The sequence below is a fragment of the Colletotrichum phormii genome, assembly GCF_030913505.1.
Source record: "Colletotrichum phormii strain CBS 102054 chromosome Unknown BDP81scaffold_2, whole genome shotgun sequence".
NCBI lineage: Eukaryota > Fungi > Ascomycota > Sordariomycetes > Glomerellales > Glomerellaceae > Colletotrichum > Colletotrichum phormii.
The window spans coordinates 3439764-3458389 of record NW_026851444.1 but is presented as its reverse complement, the minus strand read 5'-3'; the positions used below and the strand labels follow the sequence as shown (position 1 = coordinate 3458389).

General features: G+C 50.2%; 6 protein-coding genes across 6 annotated transcripts; all 6 read left to right on the top strand.

Moving 5' to 3' along the window:
- BDP81DRAFT_417242 (uncharacterized protein) lies at positions 1–319 on the top strand. The gene has a single exon (XM_060589604.1). The coding sequence runs from the start codon at positions 29–31 to the stop codon at positions 239–241; it is 213 nt and encodes a 70-aa protein (XP_060451109.1). The 5' UTR covers positions 1–28; the 3' UTR covers positions 242–319.
- Positions 320–626: 307 nt separating this feature from the next.
- BDP81DRAFT_498428 (2-ketogluconate reductase) lies at positions 627–1886 on the top strand (the record flags this gene model as incomplete). Its single annotated transcript, XM_060595464.1, has 2 exons — positions 627–1194; positions 1393–1886. The coding sequence occupies 2 exons, from the start codon at positions 627–629 to the stop codon at positions 1884–1886; spliced, it is 1062 nt and encodes a 353-aa protein (XP_060451108.1).
- Positions 1887–2252: 366 nt separating this feature from the next.
- On the top strand, positions 2253–3766 carry BDP81DRAFT_468363 (aminobenzoyl-glutamate utilization protein B; the record flags this gene model as incomplete). The annotated part of the gene is made up of 3 exons (XM_060594479.1): positions 2253–2610; positions 2715–2807; positions 2863–3766. 3 exons carry the CDS (start codon positions 2253–2255, stop codon positions 3747–3749), a joined length of 1338 nt encoding a protein of 445 aa, XP_060451107.1. The 3' UTR covers positions 3750–3766.
- Positions 3767–6820: 3054 nt separating this feature from the next.
- On the top strand, positions 6821–7527 carry BDP81DRAFT_308708 (uncharacterized protein; the record flags this gene model as incomplete). Its single annotated transcript, XM_060583484.1, has 2 exons — positions 6821–6990; positions 7047–7527. Coding segments are annotated over 2 exons (651 nt in total), but the record flags the coding sequence as incomplete, so codon positions are not given.
- Positions 7528–8257: 730 nt separating this feature from the next.
- BDP81DRAFT_340458 (peptidase S8/S53 domain-containing protein) lies at positions 8258–11948 on the top strand. Its single transcript, XM_060586023.1, has 10 exons — positions 8258–8843; positions 8897–9054; positions 9107–9221; positions 9282–10597; positions 10659–10768; positions 10822–10930; positions 10993–11080; positions 11138–11382; positions 11455–11839; positions 11892–11948. Exons 1-9 carry the CDS (start codon positions 8337–8339, stop codon positions 11555–11557), a joined length of 2751 nt encoding a protein of 916 aa, XP_060451105.1. The 5' UTR covers positions 8258–8336; the 3' UTR covers positions 11558–11839; positions 11892–11948.
- A 3251-nt stretch (positions 11949–15199) lies between these two features.
- Positions 15200–16791, top strand: BDP81DRAFT_445729 (putative ferulic acid Esterase/Feruloyl esterase; the record flags this gene model as incomplete). The annotated part of the gene is made up of 2 exons (XM_060591988.1): positions 15200–15537; positions 15585–16791. The coding sequence occupies 2 exons, from the start codon at positions 15200–15202 to the stop codon at positions 16789–16791; spliced, it is 1545 nt and encodes a 514-aa protein (XP_060451104.1).
- Between the last annotated feature and the right edge of the window lie 1835 nt (positions 16792–18626).

Below are 18626 nucleotides of genomic sequence, written 5' to 3'. Positions count from 1 at the left end.
GCTCCTACATTCATTGCCTCGAGTCAAAATGATGTCATCAATGCTTAAGTTCATCTCTAGGGACATATTGGAGGCGATCTTCATCTTCTACTTCTTCCCGGAAACCAATCACAGGACGCTGGAAGAGCTCGAGGAGGTGTTCTCTGCACCGAACCCCGTCAAGAAGAGTTTGGAGCCCCGAACGGCATCAACTGTGTTGGAGACCATGAAGGTTCCCAATGAGAAGTTTGTAGAGGCTTAAATGATTTCCCGATCTTGGAATGAGTAATTAAAGACTTAGTCGAGTGATACTCGTCATAGCTCCTGAATCAAATCGATGAGTTCTTGACCACATCGACTGTTTTCTGTCCGTACTACCATGATACTATCAATGCTCTTCTAGTTCACTGCCTCAAACTAATGAGGTAAGTTGACTAGCAAGTTCTCCTTACGAGCACAAGATGAGCACTCGTAAACCGGAATCAGTTGATCGTTGTCTCGGAGCTTCTTATGTCACCAACATTCGCTACCTCTCACGATCTCTAGCTGCAGCAAGGCCTCATTGCCAGTCAACTGGCCCAGGATATTGAAAGCCCCGGCGATCTTTCTTACATGTTTATCCACGTCGCCAGGAGCCCTCTGAATCAATGTCCGGGATCAAGCCCATTGTCCTCCGCCTTGGCGAGGATATCAAATACAATCACGACTACTACAAAGATGTTTTCACGGACCGATTCACCGTCGTAGCCAACGAGAAGACCGACCGAGCGTCATTCATCAAAGCCCTCAAAGAAAAGAAATATGGCGACTTTTCCGCAATATTCCGCCCGCACTTCCAGAGCGGCGGCGAAATGGGCCAATGGGATGATGAACTCATCGACCTCCTGCCGTCATCAGTCCGCATCTTTGCCTCCGCGGGAGCAGGGTTCAACTGGGCCGATGTCGAAGCTCTCGCCCGCCGCAAGATCTGGTACGCCAACGGTGCCGGTGCCAGTGATGAGGCCGTCTCCGACACAGGACTATTCATGATCCTCTCCGTGTTTCGCAACTTCTGGAGAGCACAGAGAGATACAAGAACGTGTGATCCTGAGCAATTTCTTGCCATGCATCGGCTCGTGGGAGGAATCTCGTGGAGCCCACGCGATCATGTGCTAGGAATCGTGGGGTTGGGAAACATCAGCAAGAAGCTCGCATACAAAGCTCGGACAGCATTGGGTATTGTCAGAGCCCTCCCGAATAGGGGCTAGTTAGAGGTAGTAAGGAGTCCAAGCAACAAAGGAGCAGCTCAGATATATATACAGCGCAGGGAGTACACGTCGAGGGAGGAGCAGATTTCAATAATTCATCATTCTACCCCTAACTGCAGTTGGCCTCTGAGAGCTTCCACCCTGCGTCAACACCCCAACTTGACAGGTATGAAGATCCACTACTATGATGTCGTGCGATCACCACCGGAGGTCGAGGAAGAGTTGCAAGCCACCTTCCATCCAACACTACACCAGCTCCTAGCGGTGTCAGATTGTGTGACGCTTCATACTCCGCTCAATGCTCACACGCAGGACTTGATCAACAAGGAAGCTTTCGCAGCCATGAAGAATGGGGCGCAGCTCATCAACACGGCACGGGGCGAAGTCGTGAACGAAGAAGCCTTGATTGCGGCTCTTCAGAGCGGAAAGCTGTCGGCTGCTGGGTTGGATGTGCATTACCACGAACCACAAGTCTCAAAGACATTAGCAGATATGGAGAATGAAACTCTGACGTGTCACAGCGGCGGAGCAGCCATAACTACGCGGGTTAACTTTGAACTGAATGCTATGAAGAACATTGTTGAACTGGTTGGAAGCGACGGTAGCTTGGTTGGAAAACCTTTGACGCCGGTAAATCAGAAGACATTTGAGACATCTTGATAGATCAAAAGTAGCTCTCGGGCTATTCTCCAACATAAGATTTGTTACTTCTCAATTCTAACCTTGCCTAAGGTAATGGGCCCATCTCAATTGACCTGTAGCCGATGAGCTCTTTCTTTCTGTAATTGCCAAATGTAAAGGGTTTGACAAGGTTTGCTGCCCCATACATGGACCAAGTCGGATCGATCTACGTGCGTTAGGCCGGACCACGGACCTTGGGAGGAGGTAGCAACAGCAGACAGCGACTTCACGGTATCTGAGTCCAGAGCAGCGGGTATATAACCGCACACAATATCTCAGAATCTTCGTCTCAAGTTTCTTCTCTGCCTCATCTTCATTTACTCACTTGCGTTGAAAATAAACATCATGGGTATCCAAGGTTCTTTCACGGCCCTGGTGGCAGCACTGAATGTAAGTTCAGCTGTGGCATTCAACGTAATTCCCCGCCAAAGCAACGGCACTGGCGAAACAAGCCCGTACTTTTCGGACGTGTCCGACTACATCAATTCCATCATTGACGAGCTATGGCCAATCAATAAGGAAATCCACGAGAACCCTGAGCTAGGCTATGAAGAAGTCAAAGCCCATGACCTCCTTACTTCCTTCATGGAATCCCACGAAGGGTGGAATGTTACAAGATCCATCTATAACATCAGCACCGCATTCGTCGCGGTGTTTGAAGGATCAGGCGAGGGGCCTGTTGTGTCCTTCAATGCCGAATATGGTTAGTTAATCTTGAATACGGCTCCTTCGCCCAAAACTGATTAGTGTCGGTAGATGCTTTGCCTAGATTGAGACACGCTTGCGGACATAACCTCATCGCGACAGCCTCTGTCGGAGGAGCGCTTGCTGCCGCTGAGATCATGCGTGCTAAAAGCATTCCTAGTAAAGTGATTTTATTCGGCACTCCTGCTGAAGAGAGTAAGTGATATCTAGCACCTAAGAATTTCCGCGCGGAGACTCATTTAGAATCAAGGCCTTGGTGGCAAGGTCAAGCTCCTTGAAGCCGGCGCCTTCAAGGATCATAACATCGACATCTCACTTATTTCCCACCCCACCAACGGCGGCGACTCTCCATACATGATCACCACATCGACCGACCGTTTCGAAGTAGAATACTATGGCAAGGAGGCCCACGCGGCTGCGTCTCCTTGGGAGGGAATCAACGCTCAAGACGCCCTGGTCCTCGCCAACAATGCCATCGCTCTCCTCCGCCAGCAGACGCGATCGACCGACAAGATCCATGGTATTATTACCTCCGCAGGAACACGCATCAATGTCATCCCCGCGCTCGCTCAAGCGTCTTTTCAAATCCGATCCGCCGAGGACGAGGCCCTGGAAGAATGGACTGAGCGCATCATCAAGTGCTGGGAAGCCGGTGCCCTGGCCACAGGCGCTGAGCTCAACGTCACCAAGCGCCCCTACGGCTACTCCAACATGATATCCAACGACGTTCTCGCCAGCTCCTGGTCAAAGTACTTCACCGAACTTGGCGGCGAAGTCCCCAACGCCGAGGTTGATAAGCTGCGCGAACCGAGTGGTAGCACCGATCAGGGAAATGTTAGCAAAGACTTCCCCACGATCAGCCCTTGCTTTGGAATTACGAACGAGAATGGCAGGGCGCCAGCTGGCGGTCCTCATACTGCTGCCTTTGAAGTTGCCGCTGGTAGTAGGGCTGCATTCGACAAGGCCATCGTGGTCGCGAAGAGCATGGCTGGTGTTGCTGTTGATGTCCTGACTGTTGACGGCATGCTCGAACTGATCAAGGAGGAGTTCGAGGCTACACAAACTGTTGGTATCACAGGCGTGATACATTTCCTCATGAGGGTGTATCTTCGGCAACAATCACGTCGATGTCCGTGATAATTGCTGTTGTTGTTCTTCTTCCTATTTACATTGTGGGCAGGGGCCGATCGAAGTAGGTGGGGACGGCCTGGGTGGTTGCCCCATGACAGAATCCATGCATGCTCCTATGCGAGTCATGGACATAACCCATTCGGAATGGTCTGACCATCACGAGACAGGCCAGACTGTCATTTCCACCTGGTCCTAGCTCTGCAAGACTTATTAGGATAGCATTAGGCCCACAAGCCTGTGGTGATTCCATCCACTATTTAGTATGAATAGACGCTCTTTTCTGCTCACTCACATATGCATATTCCGCTGGCCACCCTGACTAACCGTCACCCCACCTTAACCGGGCTCCCAATAGGCTCACGGGCACCCGTGCATGTAAAATTCCACGGGTACCCGTGAAAATGACTAAGCAAGCTGGCGGCACAGATTGACGAACGCGTCTCGCGTCATTCTACACGTTTCTCTGCTCATAGCAACTCGGCCACAAGTTTCTGAAAAGAATGGAAACAGCCCCGGACAATCCAGCACTCAATTTCCTAGACGACTATCTACCTCCTGGAAGCGAATATGAATCCCGCGATGACCTCATATTAGCAATTAACAATTAAGCAGTAACAAGGGGATACGCCTTCACGACCGGGAGATCGACTAAAGAGAAGAGTGGACGGCGGACAATTATATATTCGTGCGATCGGTCGCATTATCCCCCAAGTAAAGTAATAGCGCGCCAAAGACGAACTACGAGCAGGGGAACCGGTTATTAATTTTCCGTGCTTACCAAAGAATCCTTGGATAAAAGCACATAGAGCTTGAGATACCGCCCCGATAAACGGTTTTCTTCTCGTAATCATCCCCTAAGCCAGCATCCGTCTGCTCACTCAACACACCGTAAGCTAATAAAGGAGGATTTTGCGAAAGTAGCCGGCCTATTAAATGCTGGCGTCGCGCCCAGGGATATCCGGACATACATACGACAAACTACAAACTCTGTAGCAACCTAACAGGATATCTATAATTATATTGCAGCCATCAAACGAGATGTTCGTGGAGGGTAGACCTCAATCCACGCACTTGCCAATCAGCTTGACGAGGAAGGCTTCTGGAGTCGAATGTAATTCGCACTAGATGGCCGCGTTACAGCTGTCTTGTTCGCCCATCCAGATTCCTTAGCCATCCTATAAGCTTACCTAGACGTAATATTACTGGACTGCACTTACAAGACTAATAAGTACGGTATACCGCTTCTTAAAATAGTTGGCATCGATGCTTGCTAGCGTTCCTTTTATATCGCGTTCGCATTTCTTAGTAGCGAAACGGAAGAAGATTATACCTAGGCTCTAGAGCGGGTCAGGTCCTTATATGACCAGTATAACGCTAGCCTACCTGCGGTTGTCCTTACAGATCGCTACTTAGCATATATTAATACTGTAGCCGCTGTCTTTCCATCTTCGGCATCTTTAATTTGCCTCTGGCATGCAAACAAGGCGGTGCTTCAGCATTGCTACTCTGCGTTCGACCTTGCCAAGACGAAAATAACCAGTAGCCCTGCAGCGCCAAAGTCATCGACTGACAACTGGGAAGAGTTCTAAAAGTCCTGGCATTTGATTATTAGCTCGCCGTCTAAGATGAACTTTCGGGAACGTGTTTCTCATTTCGAAGAACGCTATCTTACGGACTATCTTGAAGAAGTCGGCTACGTTACGTCTTTTTAGCTCTATCCGTATAAGGAGAAGCTAGTGAAAGCCTGGGTTGATCAGCTTACGCACTTTGGTAACGTGGCTACCTTGCGGGTTGAGGGTATCTATGCTCTGCTTAAATCGCACCTAAAGAGATCTATGTTAGATCTGTTTGAGGTTTGGCGAGCGGTAAAGTACGCGTTACTTAATTAGCTCTCGGATCTAAGATCTAATTAAGCTAAATAATAGATACGAATACCGGTCGAGCTTTTGGGAATAATATATAGCGTAGTACTTGGCTAGGTATCGCATGAAGCCCTCTGGAAAGTAAAAGAGTAGCGGAAGCTGCTTAGTAAGAATGGTATAGACTATTCCTTAGTCTGTACGGGGGCCTTCTCTCGTGTGTACGCTCTACTATGTCTACATAAATTAAATGCTTTATAGGAACAAAATCTTATTCTGCTACGTGAGCACTTTTATGCGCATTGGCACCTGAGGCGTGAAGGAGCGCCGCAGTTGTTATTAGAGCCTCGCCAGAGTGTTACGGCCAGCTAGTCGTAGTGAGGTATGTTTGCAGAAGTTGAGGCTGCGGAACTGGTAACAGTAATCGTAGTCGTGGATAGCTTCAGGGAAGCTATGTCTGTCAGTCGTAAGGTAAGGGAAGGCTGCGGTGATCAATCGTAGTCTTATCAAAGAGGTTCTCAGGAAAGATAGCTGAAAGCGATCATAAGATCTGATACGAAGTTAATTGCTGAAGAGCTATGGAAAGTCTGTCCTAGAGTCCGGCTCGAGTCATCCTATATACAAGTCCTGGTCCTGAACATATCCCTTGTCAATGATCAGTTCCTCTGATCGGGTGAGCGCTCATTGTTCGGCATGAGCGCTCATTACTTGGCATGAGCGCTCATGGCCCCACCATGGTCGCTCATGTCTTATCTTATCATCACGTGACTTGTACCATAGTTCTTCCGTTCCGTGAGAGGGTGCCTAGTGTTCCTTGTCCTCTGCATACATGGTGCGCTGTAGCCGCCGCGAACCTGCGGGGCAGAGCCTGCGGGGCAGACCTTGTTCTTGGTCATGCATGTTGGGTCGTAACACTCGAGGGCTTCCTTTTTTCCCTTTTCTATAGTTGATTAGACCACAGTTGAGATCCCGATTTTCATGAGCTACTCTATATGCTGATTCGTGACATAATTCAAGTGGGCATACCTAACTATAATATTCTATAATACTGGCCTTGCCTGCGTCAAGGTTTCGATCCTCTTCTACCTCCGAATACTCCGAGACCTCAACTACCGAAAGGCATGCTACGTGGTTCTATTCATCATGGTGTGCGTGTCTCTCTGGACCGTCTTATCCTCGATATTCTTCTGCGTCCCCATCACCAAAAATTGAGACCGCGCCGTCACGGGCGTCTGCTTCAGCCAGGGCGTCGCATGGTTCGTCAATGCCACCCTCAACATCCTTACCGACTTTATGATCCTTATCCTCCCGTTACCGATCTTGCCCAAGATTAAGCAGTCTCGCCGGCAGAAAATTGGGCTATACCTCATCTTTGCGCTCGGTTTCTTGTAGGTCCACCTCCTCTGATGTTGACACATACTACCCCGGCTAACAACCATCTCAGCATCTGCGTCGTCTCCATCCTCCGAATACCCTCTCTCATCGTCGCAAAATCCTCACGCGACCCAACACTAGACAGCCCAGGCATAGCAAAATGGTCAGTCGTGGAACTCAATACAGCGATCGTCTGCGCCAGCCTCATCACCCTCAAACCTCTCGCCATGCGATTTTTCCCGCGCATGCTGGGTCCCAACCGCGGCGACATCGGCCGACAGCGCGGTCCCGGGTCCGAAGAGATACCCGCGACCGTCGGGTCCAAAGAAGCGCGAAACGGGGGAGCAAAGCACGGCCACGCGCGGGCGGTGTCCGGCGGCAGCACCATTCAATTGTATCATGATACTTTTGGCGGGGATTCCGTGATGCATACGCAGCATACGCAGAGCTCGCGACTTACTTCTGCGGGGACGTCGGATCTGGAACAGGGGATGAAGGGGTCGGCTGTCGAACTTGAAGGAGATTTGGCGATACGGACGGATAAAGCATGATGATTGAACATACCGTTGTAACTTGATACCACTTTATTTTACGCTTTTATATTTTAAGAAACAAGTCATAACCATATCTGTCCGACGCTAGCTGGCCCAGGTCAGTTCGCGATGATCTTCTCGTACCTGTGCACCTTGGGCCGTTGGAGATTGGAGTTGAGTGCCGTGATGTGTCTTGGCCTGCAGGGACCCGCGTCCGTTGATAGCGAAATCCAACAAGTCTGCTATCATACCTCGGACAAGCTCCTCAACTACCCGTACTATCTTGACACGGATTGGTCCGCCTAACCTCCAGAGAGAATGCCACTCTGGACAAGATGGTGTTTAATCAACATCCGAGTGATGACATAGGCTAAGACTTTTATCATCCTATCAAACAGCCGGCATCCCGCGTTAAAGTCAGGAGCCGCCCCTGGTCAGGACCATGGATTAACGTTAAGAGCTCGTATTCCTCAATTTCCCTATCCCGCTAGTCCCGAAACTCCATCAACATCCCCTGCTCTACTATATTGCTTCCCTTGAAAAAGCACCAAATCGCCTTATGGGTGCGTCGTTCAATGTCACCCCAGTGGATCACCCCCGCTGCAATGCGACAAAAATCACCGCGGGATTCGAGATGCGCGACGGACCTTATTGGGCAGGTGGGATGAACGACATGCCGTGCTTCTTGGCAATCAAGGTCTATGGACATTCCAATGAAAATGTGGAAAGACTTAATGTCTTCGTGATGGCCATCCCAAAGTACTTGTCAGTTTCTGTTGTAGGACAACCCTCACACTCGTTTCTAGATCCGTATTCCCACCGCAGCCATGCGCGCAACAGGGACAGCCATCGCAGCTTTGCTCTTCGGAGCCGCTGAGGCCCTCCACCATTTCGCGCCTCGCTCTCTCAACGACACCACCGGCCCCAGCGACCCGGCGCCGAAGCGGTACATCGTCGAGTACAAATCCCGTGCCCACGGTTCTCTCGTCGCCGCCAAAGTCGCTGCCGGATTTTCGGGTCTCCGCGTCGTGAAGCAATTTGACTCGGACATCTTCCCCGCCGTCACCGTCGAGTGCGATGGAGGATGCAGCGCTGAATCTGTGAGAAGTGCTCTTGACGACGGCGACGAGCCTGTTGTGGCGACGGTCTACAAGTCGCAGGTCATGCAGATTCTTCCGACTGTTGAGGGCGAGTCATACAGCGATGATGCGGCGGCGCTGAATTACTCTGTCCATGGTCTTACCGGAGTTGAGAAGCTTCATGAGGATGGAGTGTTGGGTGAGGGCGCTATTGTTGCCATTGTCGACAGTGGTGTTCAGTACACTCATCCTGCAGTAAGTATCCCGGATATCCCCAAACTCGAGCTCAAATCATTGACATGATGCAGTTGGGTGGAGGCATTGGGCCTAACTTTACTGTTGCTGGAGGCTATGATCTTGTTGGTGATGCTTGGCCTGATGCGCCAGCCCAACCGGATGACGACCCTATGGACAGATATGGCCATGGAACTCACGTTGCCGGCATCATTGCCGGCAAGAGTGAACAGTAGGTATCTTCAAGATCTTTGACTTCGGAGGGTGGTTACTGACTCTACCAGATTTGTCGGCGTGGCCCCTAGCGCCAAGTTGTTGTCTTTCAAGGTATTCGGCAGCAGTGGTTACTCTAACGAGGAGACGGTTATTGAAGGCTTCCTGAAGGCATATGACTCTGGTGTAAGTCCATGAAACGCAATCGGCGAGGTAGAAAATCAGTGTAGCTAACACTCTCCCCAGGCCGATATCATCAGTGCCAGCGTTGGCGAAACCAGTGGTTTTACCACGAACGCACTTGCAGTTGTCGCGTCTAGAATCGTCGACAACGGTGTCGTCGTGGTCTTTGCTGCAGGTAATTCCGGACAAGATGGTCCCTTCGACATGGCAAACGGAGCATCCGGCGAACACGTATTGACCGTCGCATCTTCCGATCCTGGCGTATTTCCCGCCCAGGCCTTCTCGGCAAACTTCAACTTGGGCGGCAAATCCAACAAGACCGAGATCGCATACATCCCTGGATCGGGCTTCTTCCCAGACACCATTGTCGACTGGCCCGTCAAACCCGTAACCCTCAACTCCTCTTTTGCCAATGACGCGTGCCAGCCTCTCCCGGCGAACACAACCTCTCTCAACAATACCGTAGTCCTCGTTAGAACTGGTGGCTGCACCAACACCGTCAAGCACACCAACGTAGCCGCCTTCGGCGCCCGCTACGTCCTCTTCTACAACGATGCCGGCCCATACAAAAGCGCCGAAAGCTCCAACCTCACTGGCCTCACTGGAGCCATCGAAGCAAATGCCGGCGAAGCCATCATTGCCACCATCCTCGACGGAGGCAACGTCACTGCTTCATTCGACATCTCCACGGCCCACTATGTCGGTCTCCGCAACGCTGGAGGCGGACAGCCCTCCTTGTTTTCCTCATGGGGCAGCACCTACGACCTCGCCCTCAAGCCCGACGTCGCCGGCCCTGGCACAAAGATCCTCAGTACCTACCCGACGAACGAGTACCGCGTGCTGAGTGGCACGAGTATGGCGACGCCTTACATCAGCGGTGTCGCCGCTCTCTGGGTAGGCAAGTTCGGAGGTCGGGCCGCGCACAAAGATGATCCGGAGTGGGCGCGCCGTCTAATTGCGCGAATCACGTCGACTGCTGGTGCTGTACCGTGGGCTGACTGGGCGACTACCGCGACCGACTACGGCTTCTGGGCCCCGACAACCCAAGTGGGTGGCGGGTTCGTTGATGCGCAAAAGGTTCTTGCGTATACTACCGAACTGAGCTTCGACGGCCGCAAATTTGAGCTCAATGATACTGCGCACTTCAAGGGCACACACACGGTGGAGATTACGAACCGCGGCACAGAGACAGTTACGTACAAGTTCTCGCTTCAGGATGCTGGTGGATATACCGCGTATACCCCCTCTGTCCCTGGACAGACTCAATTTGCTGTTCCTGGCATCCCTCTTTACGCGGATCTCGACCCCTTCAAGCTGACTCCCGAGGTTGCCCTGCCCCAGGAGGTTACCATCGCGGCTGGCGAGACTAAGGCAACAGAGTATGATCTCATCTTACCTTGTGATTTGCATTCATAATACATCGGCTGACAAAGAAACCAGGTTCACTTTCAGCCTTCCCGAGGGAGCGGACGCCACGAAGTTGCCAGTGTACAGCGGCAAGGTCCTGGTTAGCGGCAGCAATGGCGAAGAACTCGGGATTCCTTACTTCGGTTAGTTCACTGTCGCGCGAGACTCCGAATTTTTGAAGCTAATAAACTTGAAGGTGTTGCTTGCGACTTGAAAGAGACTATTGAAAACGTTTGGGACTACGGATGGAATAACCCTTACCTCACGTCTGGCGTAAACGGCATCAAGCTCGACCAGAAGTCCAAGTAAGTCGCCGGATAACAGCGCACGTCTATATCTCAAACAGAAGCTGACATACGTCTTCTAGCTTCACTTTCAACCTCAGCCGAGAGGCGCAAGACTTCCCGAAACTGTTCACCCAATTTGTATGGGGAACCAAGGAGTTCCGCTGGGATGTAAGTCAAGACAGCTCCATAGCGAGCCCGGGGATATCCAGTTAATGTCTTGAACAGATTTTCTCGGGCAATTACAGCGAGACGCAATGGTCATATCCTCCTGTCGCAGGTCAGAAGGGGTTCGTCGGCTCGGCAACCGCCTGGAACGGAACTGCCACCTCGGCTTGGTTCATCCCAGGTGAAGATAATGAGGACGATATCTTCTCCCTTCCGCTCTACTCGCAACCTCGTGCAAGAGGAGGTATCTACTACTGGCTCGGAAGGTTTGCCGATGGATCTCACATCCAATCCGGATCATACAAGTAAGAACCCCAAAGTCTTGTAGCTAGCAGAAGGCCTGGGTATTTGACCTTATGCTAACCATGTTCAAACAGATTTCGCATTGCTGCTTTGCGGCCTTTTGGCGTTCCAGAAGTTTCAGAGGACTGGGATATTTGGCAGACGCCTGCCATTACTGTGCTGCCCCTTGAGGCCTGATGCTTCTCTGACGGGCCTACACGGTTCAGGTCTTACTCAAACTGTGGTAGCATGTGTATCCGAACTTTGGGCATCACTGCAGATACAACTCTGTCATTAAATTCAATTTCCCTTCTTTCAATTTTGAAATATTTTCTCTTCAACTTCGCTACCAACGCTTCACTCAACGCAATCAACGCAAATCTGGCCTTCCAGTTGATTGATTGCCAAAATGCCCTCGAGCAGTTAATTAATTTGATTAATTACCTTTTTACTCGTCAGTTAATTAAATTGGTTATTAAAGTTAAGTAAGTTAACTAAGTTAACTAGTTAACTATACTAACTTATTACTAAGATAAAGCTATTCGTACTACCCTATCTAGTTATTAAGTAAACTAGCCTCCTCTATTCTAGACTTAGTAAGCTAGTACGTCTATCTTTAGATTCTAAATAAGAAATATCTATTTTTGGATTCTAGGTTTCCCTCGTGTTACGGCCAGCTATGTTACGGCCAGCTAGTCGTAGGGGTAGTTTGCAGAAGTTGAGGCTGCGGAACTGGTAACAGTAATCGTAGTCGTGGAATAGTTTCAAGGAAACTATGTCTGTCAATCGTAAGGGTAGGTAAGGCTTCGGTGATCAATCGTAGTCTTGTCAAGGTAGTAGCTGAAAGCGGATGTTAATCCTGATACGAAGTTAATTGCTGAAGAAGCTATGGGAAGTCTGTCCTAGAGCCCGGCTCGAGTCCATCCTATATACAAGTCCTGATCCTGAACATATCCTTTGTTGCCTGATCACCATGTTCGTTGGTGATCACTAAGTGGATACTGGTGAGCGCTCACTTTGGGTGATGATGATGATGATGTATTTAACGTCTGGTAACAAAAGGACGTGCCGGGCGCTATGCCGACATGGTCTATACTAATCTAAACTATATTACAGGCTACCGTCTTCACCTAACGTTCCTGTTCAATGACTCGGGCAAATTTCGGAAAAGAAATTGGTCTCCTCTATCCATTCGCATAGAAGAGAGGCTCCCTTAGCGGAACCTAACAAGAAATCAATACTTGCTTTGGCCATACGTTGGCGGAGGTAGCGCGGTGTAGCCTTGCGTCCACGCTTGCAGAAGTAGAAATGGACTGGTGTCTTGGGTTTCCCACAGCTGCAGTTGAGCAACGCATCTTGATGAGCGAATCTCTCGTGGTATGCTGCAAAGTCTCCATGATGGGATCTTGCTGCGTATAGCCTTCCTAGTAAGTGCCGAGGGAGGCGGAGTTCGGGCGGCTTGGGGTGAAGAATCATCTCGAGGTCGGCATATTGCCGAGGGCATTGGGACAGCCATTTTCTGGCAAAGGCTTGGAAGGCAGCTGCTTTAGCTTGCCTTTCTAGGTGCGCTAATGAGGGCTGTGGTTGTGATTTTGGGATTAGTTTGCAGGCTTCCTTGGCTAGAGCATCCGCTTCTTCATTTCCTGGTACTCCCGTGTGCCCAGGGCACCACCAAACATAAACCCTGCCGGGGGTTGTCCAGCTCTCTCTTTGTCTCCGAGTCCAGGAGGAAGAGAGCCTATTGAAGGCCCTAAATCTAGCCTGGCTGCTTCCTATGCTCTAGGAGTATAGTCTAGCCGCGACTACGAGGTTATCGAGGCAGATGTAGACGTTATCTGCTATACGAGCCGTAGGAACCCGGGTGGCTTCCATCAGGCCGTGATACGCAGCATATGCCTCCGCATCATACAACTCAGTTTAGGAGCCGAGTGGTTCGGATCCGCGGAAGATCTGCCGTGTAGCTTGGTACCCTACCCAGCCTGCTCCGGCGGAGGTGCTGCTGCCGTCCGACATCTGGGACCCGTCAGTATAGACAACAATGTCCCGCTTAGAGAAAGTTGCCATCCTACCTGCAAAGGAGAGGGCCTGTTCTTCTTTGGTCTTATTAGGTTCGTAGCCGACCCTGGCGAGGGCTGTCTGCCAGGCTCACTTTGGGTGATCACTGTGATCACCTTATCGTGTGCTCACTTTCCTTATCGTCACGTGACTCGTTCCATAGTTCTTCCGTTCCATGAGGAGTCACCTGAGTTCCCGGATTCTCTGCGTATATCAGGTAGATAGCCGCCGCAGGCCTGTGGGGCGGGCCCCCTGGCCTTGTTATGCATGTTGGGTTGTAACACAGGACCGTTCCGGAGCCTTACCTACCTTATCTTACGACTTATAGACACGCCTATTAAGACCCAATATGCATAACAAAGCTAGGGGGCCCGCCCCGCGGGCCTGCGGCGGCTATTTACTAGATATATACAGGAAACCCCGGGAACTCGGGAAACTCCTTACGGAACGGAAGAACTATGGATGAGTTACGTAATGATAAAAAGGACCGACGGGCGATAAGCGGTCCCTGAACATGGACCGACATGATAAGGGCGGTCTACCCCTTAAGAACCGACACGGTGATATCGGTCCTAACCATAAAGGATATGTTCAGACAGGATCAGGACTTATATATAGGATGGACTTGAGCCGGGCTCAAGGACAGACTTCCCATAGCTTCTTTAGTAATGAACTTCGTATCAGGATTAACATCCGCTTTCAGCTACTACCTTGACAAGACTACGATTGATCACCAAAGCCTTACCTACCCTTACGATTGACAGACATAGTTTCCTTGAAACTATTCCACGACTACGATTACTGTTACCAGTTCCGCAGCCTCAACTTCTGCAAACATACCTCACTACGACTAGCTGGCCGTAACACCTAGGTGGCTTCATAGATATATGTGTATTTTGCCTGAGATCTCAAGTTGGAAAGAATAATAAGCACTTTACCGTGCTGGGTATTAGAAATCACATCAAAGAATAAATAATATCCCGAATATTACTGTAAGTACATGTTGTTGGGCAGCGATTGTCAGGTAGGGGGTCAATGGGATGTATTGATGAGTATGAAGAACGAGTGGCTATGGGAATATCCCGACTATCTATATAGTGAGTGGAAGACCCTTTATGCTGGCATATCCTTGCCAAACTTAGTCATGCTTGTGTAAGACCATATTGTCTCATAGGCATAGTGTGACAATCGTTGTAACGAGTGTACTGGGATGGGCCTGACACATGTATTTAATGATAGCCTTTGTGTGTATGCTCTCATTAGAATGATGTACCACTTTTCCTCAATGTCGGACTCGCTTTTACATGCGGCCATAGCTTGAAGAAGCTGCAAATGAAGACCACGCTCAGGACTGGATCATGACTGGGTCAAGAAGACCTAGTGAGGACTCTTCGAAGACTCCGACGAAGCCTTGGCAACTGTTGTACGTGCGTGCTCCGTTGTGGATACTTCTTAGCTTTGATCGATTCATGTTGCTTTTTGAACATCGTGATTGGGCAGACCAAATTGCTCCGTGGTCTGTGTCGTCAATTGCCCCTCCGTCGCTCGACTCCGACGCCTTTGAGGTCGGCACCGGTGTCAGTGCTCCACCGATCGGTTTCTTGGGCTGCCGTCCGGCGAACACCGCCAGGAAGAATCGTGAGCGCGGCCTCGACGATGAATTGGTTGCCCAACGAAAGATGAATGGATATAAGAAAGCTAAAGATGACACTGGAGCTGTAATAATGAATGAACAAGCAAACTATCACTTTCTCCAACATCTCTCAGTCTAGGAACGCGCTCAAGATGTTTGCGCTCATACTTGCGCTTCTTGCCAGCATCTCCGTTTCTGGGTGTCAGCTCCATCCGGTTCAACCTTCTAGGTGTTCTGTAGACATCATTGCAGGCATCTCACCTCCCTACGCTTCCATCAACTACGTCAATCATGTCCCTCAAAATGGCACCTTCGGCGACGAAGCAGCCGTTGCAAACGCCACCGGGCTTCCAGAGGGCTGTGCTGTTGGCATCAAAGTCCTCTCATCCAACACCAGCTCTTTCAGCTTTGCCATGTTTCTGCCAACGGCATGGAACTCGCGATTCATGGCCACCGGAAACGGTGGCTTCGGGGGTTTCACCAATTGGTCGTACATTGGCATGTTCTCTCACTACGGCTTCGCGTCCTTGACCACAGAGGCACAGACACGGGCCATATCTCAGGATTCGGAGACACGTCTTGGGCTCTTGGAAACCCTGAGGCCATGATTGACTGGGGATACCGCGCCATGCATGGCTCAGTGGTCCTCGGTAAAGAAGTTGTCCGAGCCTACTACGGCTCTCCAGCAAAGTTTTCTTACTACGTTGCATGCTCGACCGGTGGCCGCCAGGGTCTGAAGGAGGTCCAAGAGTTTCCTAAAGACTTTGACGCCGTTGTAGTAAATGCACCTGCCTGGTGGTCTACCCGTCTGGGTGCAGCGGGTGTTCAAAGAGGGGTCCTCAACTTACCGTCCGATGATCCGAAGCACATCCCTTCATCCTTACTACAGCCTATCGTCGATGAGATGGTCAAGCAATGTGACCCACAAGATGGCATCGCGGACAACATCATAATGTACCCCTACGCCTGTAAGTTCCGCCTTGAAGCAATGCTTTGTACGCAGTCAAACAACAACGCATCCACTTGCCTCGCACCTTCTCAGATCGGCACCCTCCGCCATCTCATCAGCGACTATGTGGACGTCATCCAGACCTTCATCTTCCCCGGCCCTTCTCTGAGTTCCAGCCTTGGATTTGTCGCCAGCGGAACGGAGAAGCCATCCGCAATTGGCCTACAATACATTATCAACATGGTCATGAATGATATCAACTGGAACTGGCGCTCCTTCAACTACGAAACTGTGCAGACCATTGACAGGATCGATCCGGGAAACTTAACCGCCGACAACTACGATCTTGCCCCTTTCAAAGCGCGAGGTGGGAAGCTGATTCATCTCCATGGACTTGCCGACGACACAATCAGTAGCGGGGCTAGCATCTACTTCTACGAGGAAGTCTACAAGACCATGGGAGTGAAACTGGACGACTTTTATCGCATGTTCCTTGTCCCTGGCCTTTTTCACTGCACTGGAAGCACAGAAGCTCCTTGGTTTACTGGGATTCCCACGATTACCGGGGCGACTCACGGTGTGCCTGGGCACAACGACGCGGACCACAACGGAGTTCTTGCTATCGTGCGCTGGGTTGAAGAAGGTATCGCACCAGAGAAGACCATTGCCACAAAGTACAACAGTGACAATGATTTGAAAGAAGTGGCGAGCCAGCGACCCATTTGCCCTTATCCTACGAAGGCTCGGTACGTGGCCGGTGATTTGGATATGGCGACCAGCTGGAACTGTACTTGAGATCACTCATTTCCAGTACTACTGCCCACACCAGCGAGTAAAGCATTTCGCTTCAATTTAACCGAAGCTTGATTGTATTTAATAAGATAGAGTTCATTCGTTCATATAGATAGCAAGCACAGTTGTTGAATTCAACGCTTTTTTATCTCAGTCAGCACGAACTCCCTCATGTATGGCTTGGTTTGACATAGCTCGCCCCGTTACTGGCCATCCGTTACTACCCAGAATGTAAGAACTTGGTCATTCTTGCAAGCTAAGTAGATTGTAATGCCGCTTACTGTGCGATTCGGCCTACCCCAATGGATTTAACACCTGGATTGAAAGGCTATACTGATGCATGACCGTGGTGGAGATGTATGCACTGGGTCGTTAGATAAACTAAGGTACTTCTAATAACCCATCAAACGAGAGTTCACATCAAGCTCCTCACAGCTAGACCTGCTTTCGTCCTCACCGAGAAAGTGTTTCCAGCTACTACTAACCTAAGATAATTACCGAAGCCAATATTCTCAGCTGCCGTGGGATGGTAAGATGGGTCCCTAAATGTTCCGCTGTAAACAACGTGATGTGCTCATGTGAACGCTTCCAGCTGAACATAATAGGTATTGGAAGTACCAGGTATCTTCAAAGGTCAACTTCCGTAATAGAGCTGGCATAGCTACTATACCTATGTGGACTAGGCCCTAGGCGGGCCGCGCGGAAGGAAACAGCCGCCCTCCCGTCGTCCGCATTTTTCACAGGCGTTGAAATACGGGAAATGTGATTTAAGTGGCAGGTCTGTTTTTGGTTGAGGGGCTGTAAGTAGCAGAATCACTCACATCACTCATACTTAAGGCTGAACACGGTTGCTACCATAACGCAGCTGACATCGTGCAGTCACGATCCTCGATTCACCTTCTGCCCATATGTTAGTGCCTGGCTTCTTGACCAAAGGCTCTAACTTTTATCTGAGCCGATTTAATGCTTCAGGTAACACTTAGGTAGCTGCAGGTCACCTACGGAGCTGTGCATTTTCATCTGGCCGTGACCTTACCAAGGTATCAGCTCCATCTCCCAGCATTATTCTGGCATAAATATCGAATAGTGGAGGACAGATATTTGACCCAAGCCTACTAATCATAAATGATAAAAGCGTCCGAAAGAAGATAAGCTCGAATCCTGCCCTCCAAGACGCGGGAGGCCGGACGAAGGTATCATCATTTCTCAATCTGTGTGAGTGGGCCAAGTTGTAATTCGTGCAGATGAAAATTGAAGACCACCGAGGCACGCTTGCTTTTCTCGGTGTCATATCTCATTTTGGATGGTCCAAGATCTACCGACATATGCGGCAGACTGTCAATGACGACAATTTACTCCTGGCTGCCTCCCGGTTGCCTGCCAGCTGCCTGCCAACAGGCGTTAGGGTATCGCCAGCTACCGTCAGTGAATCATCCCGCGTGTGTTTATATCCATCCCAGTACTCCTGAATACACAACAGGTGCAAGCCCATATAGACGCATTCCTAGGTCGGTTGTTCAGATCAAACAGGCTGGGTGCTGGGGAGGTTCAAAGTCAAGCTTTAATCCACACAGCCTGCTCGACGACAGGCTCCGATTTCGAGTCACAGAATGAGCAACAAGAGACGTAGCCTACCGCGGTGAACTCTCTTGTTGTTCTCATATCTATGGGTCCTTAATCTGATGTAAAATGATTCAAAGCCGAGGTAGACGCTGAAGGTAGGTAGATGACCGAGCCGTTCGGAATTCGGTCTGCGCCTGTATCCCTCTTCGCATTTAGTGTGGACAGCCAAACTTCACATTTGATCTTCACGCTAATGTTAATATGAACGAATGGAC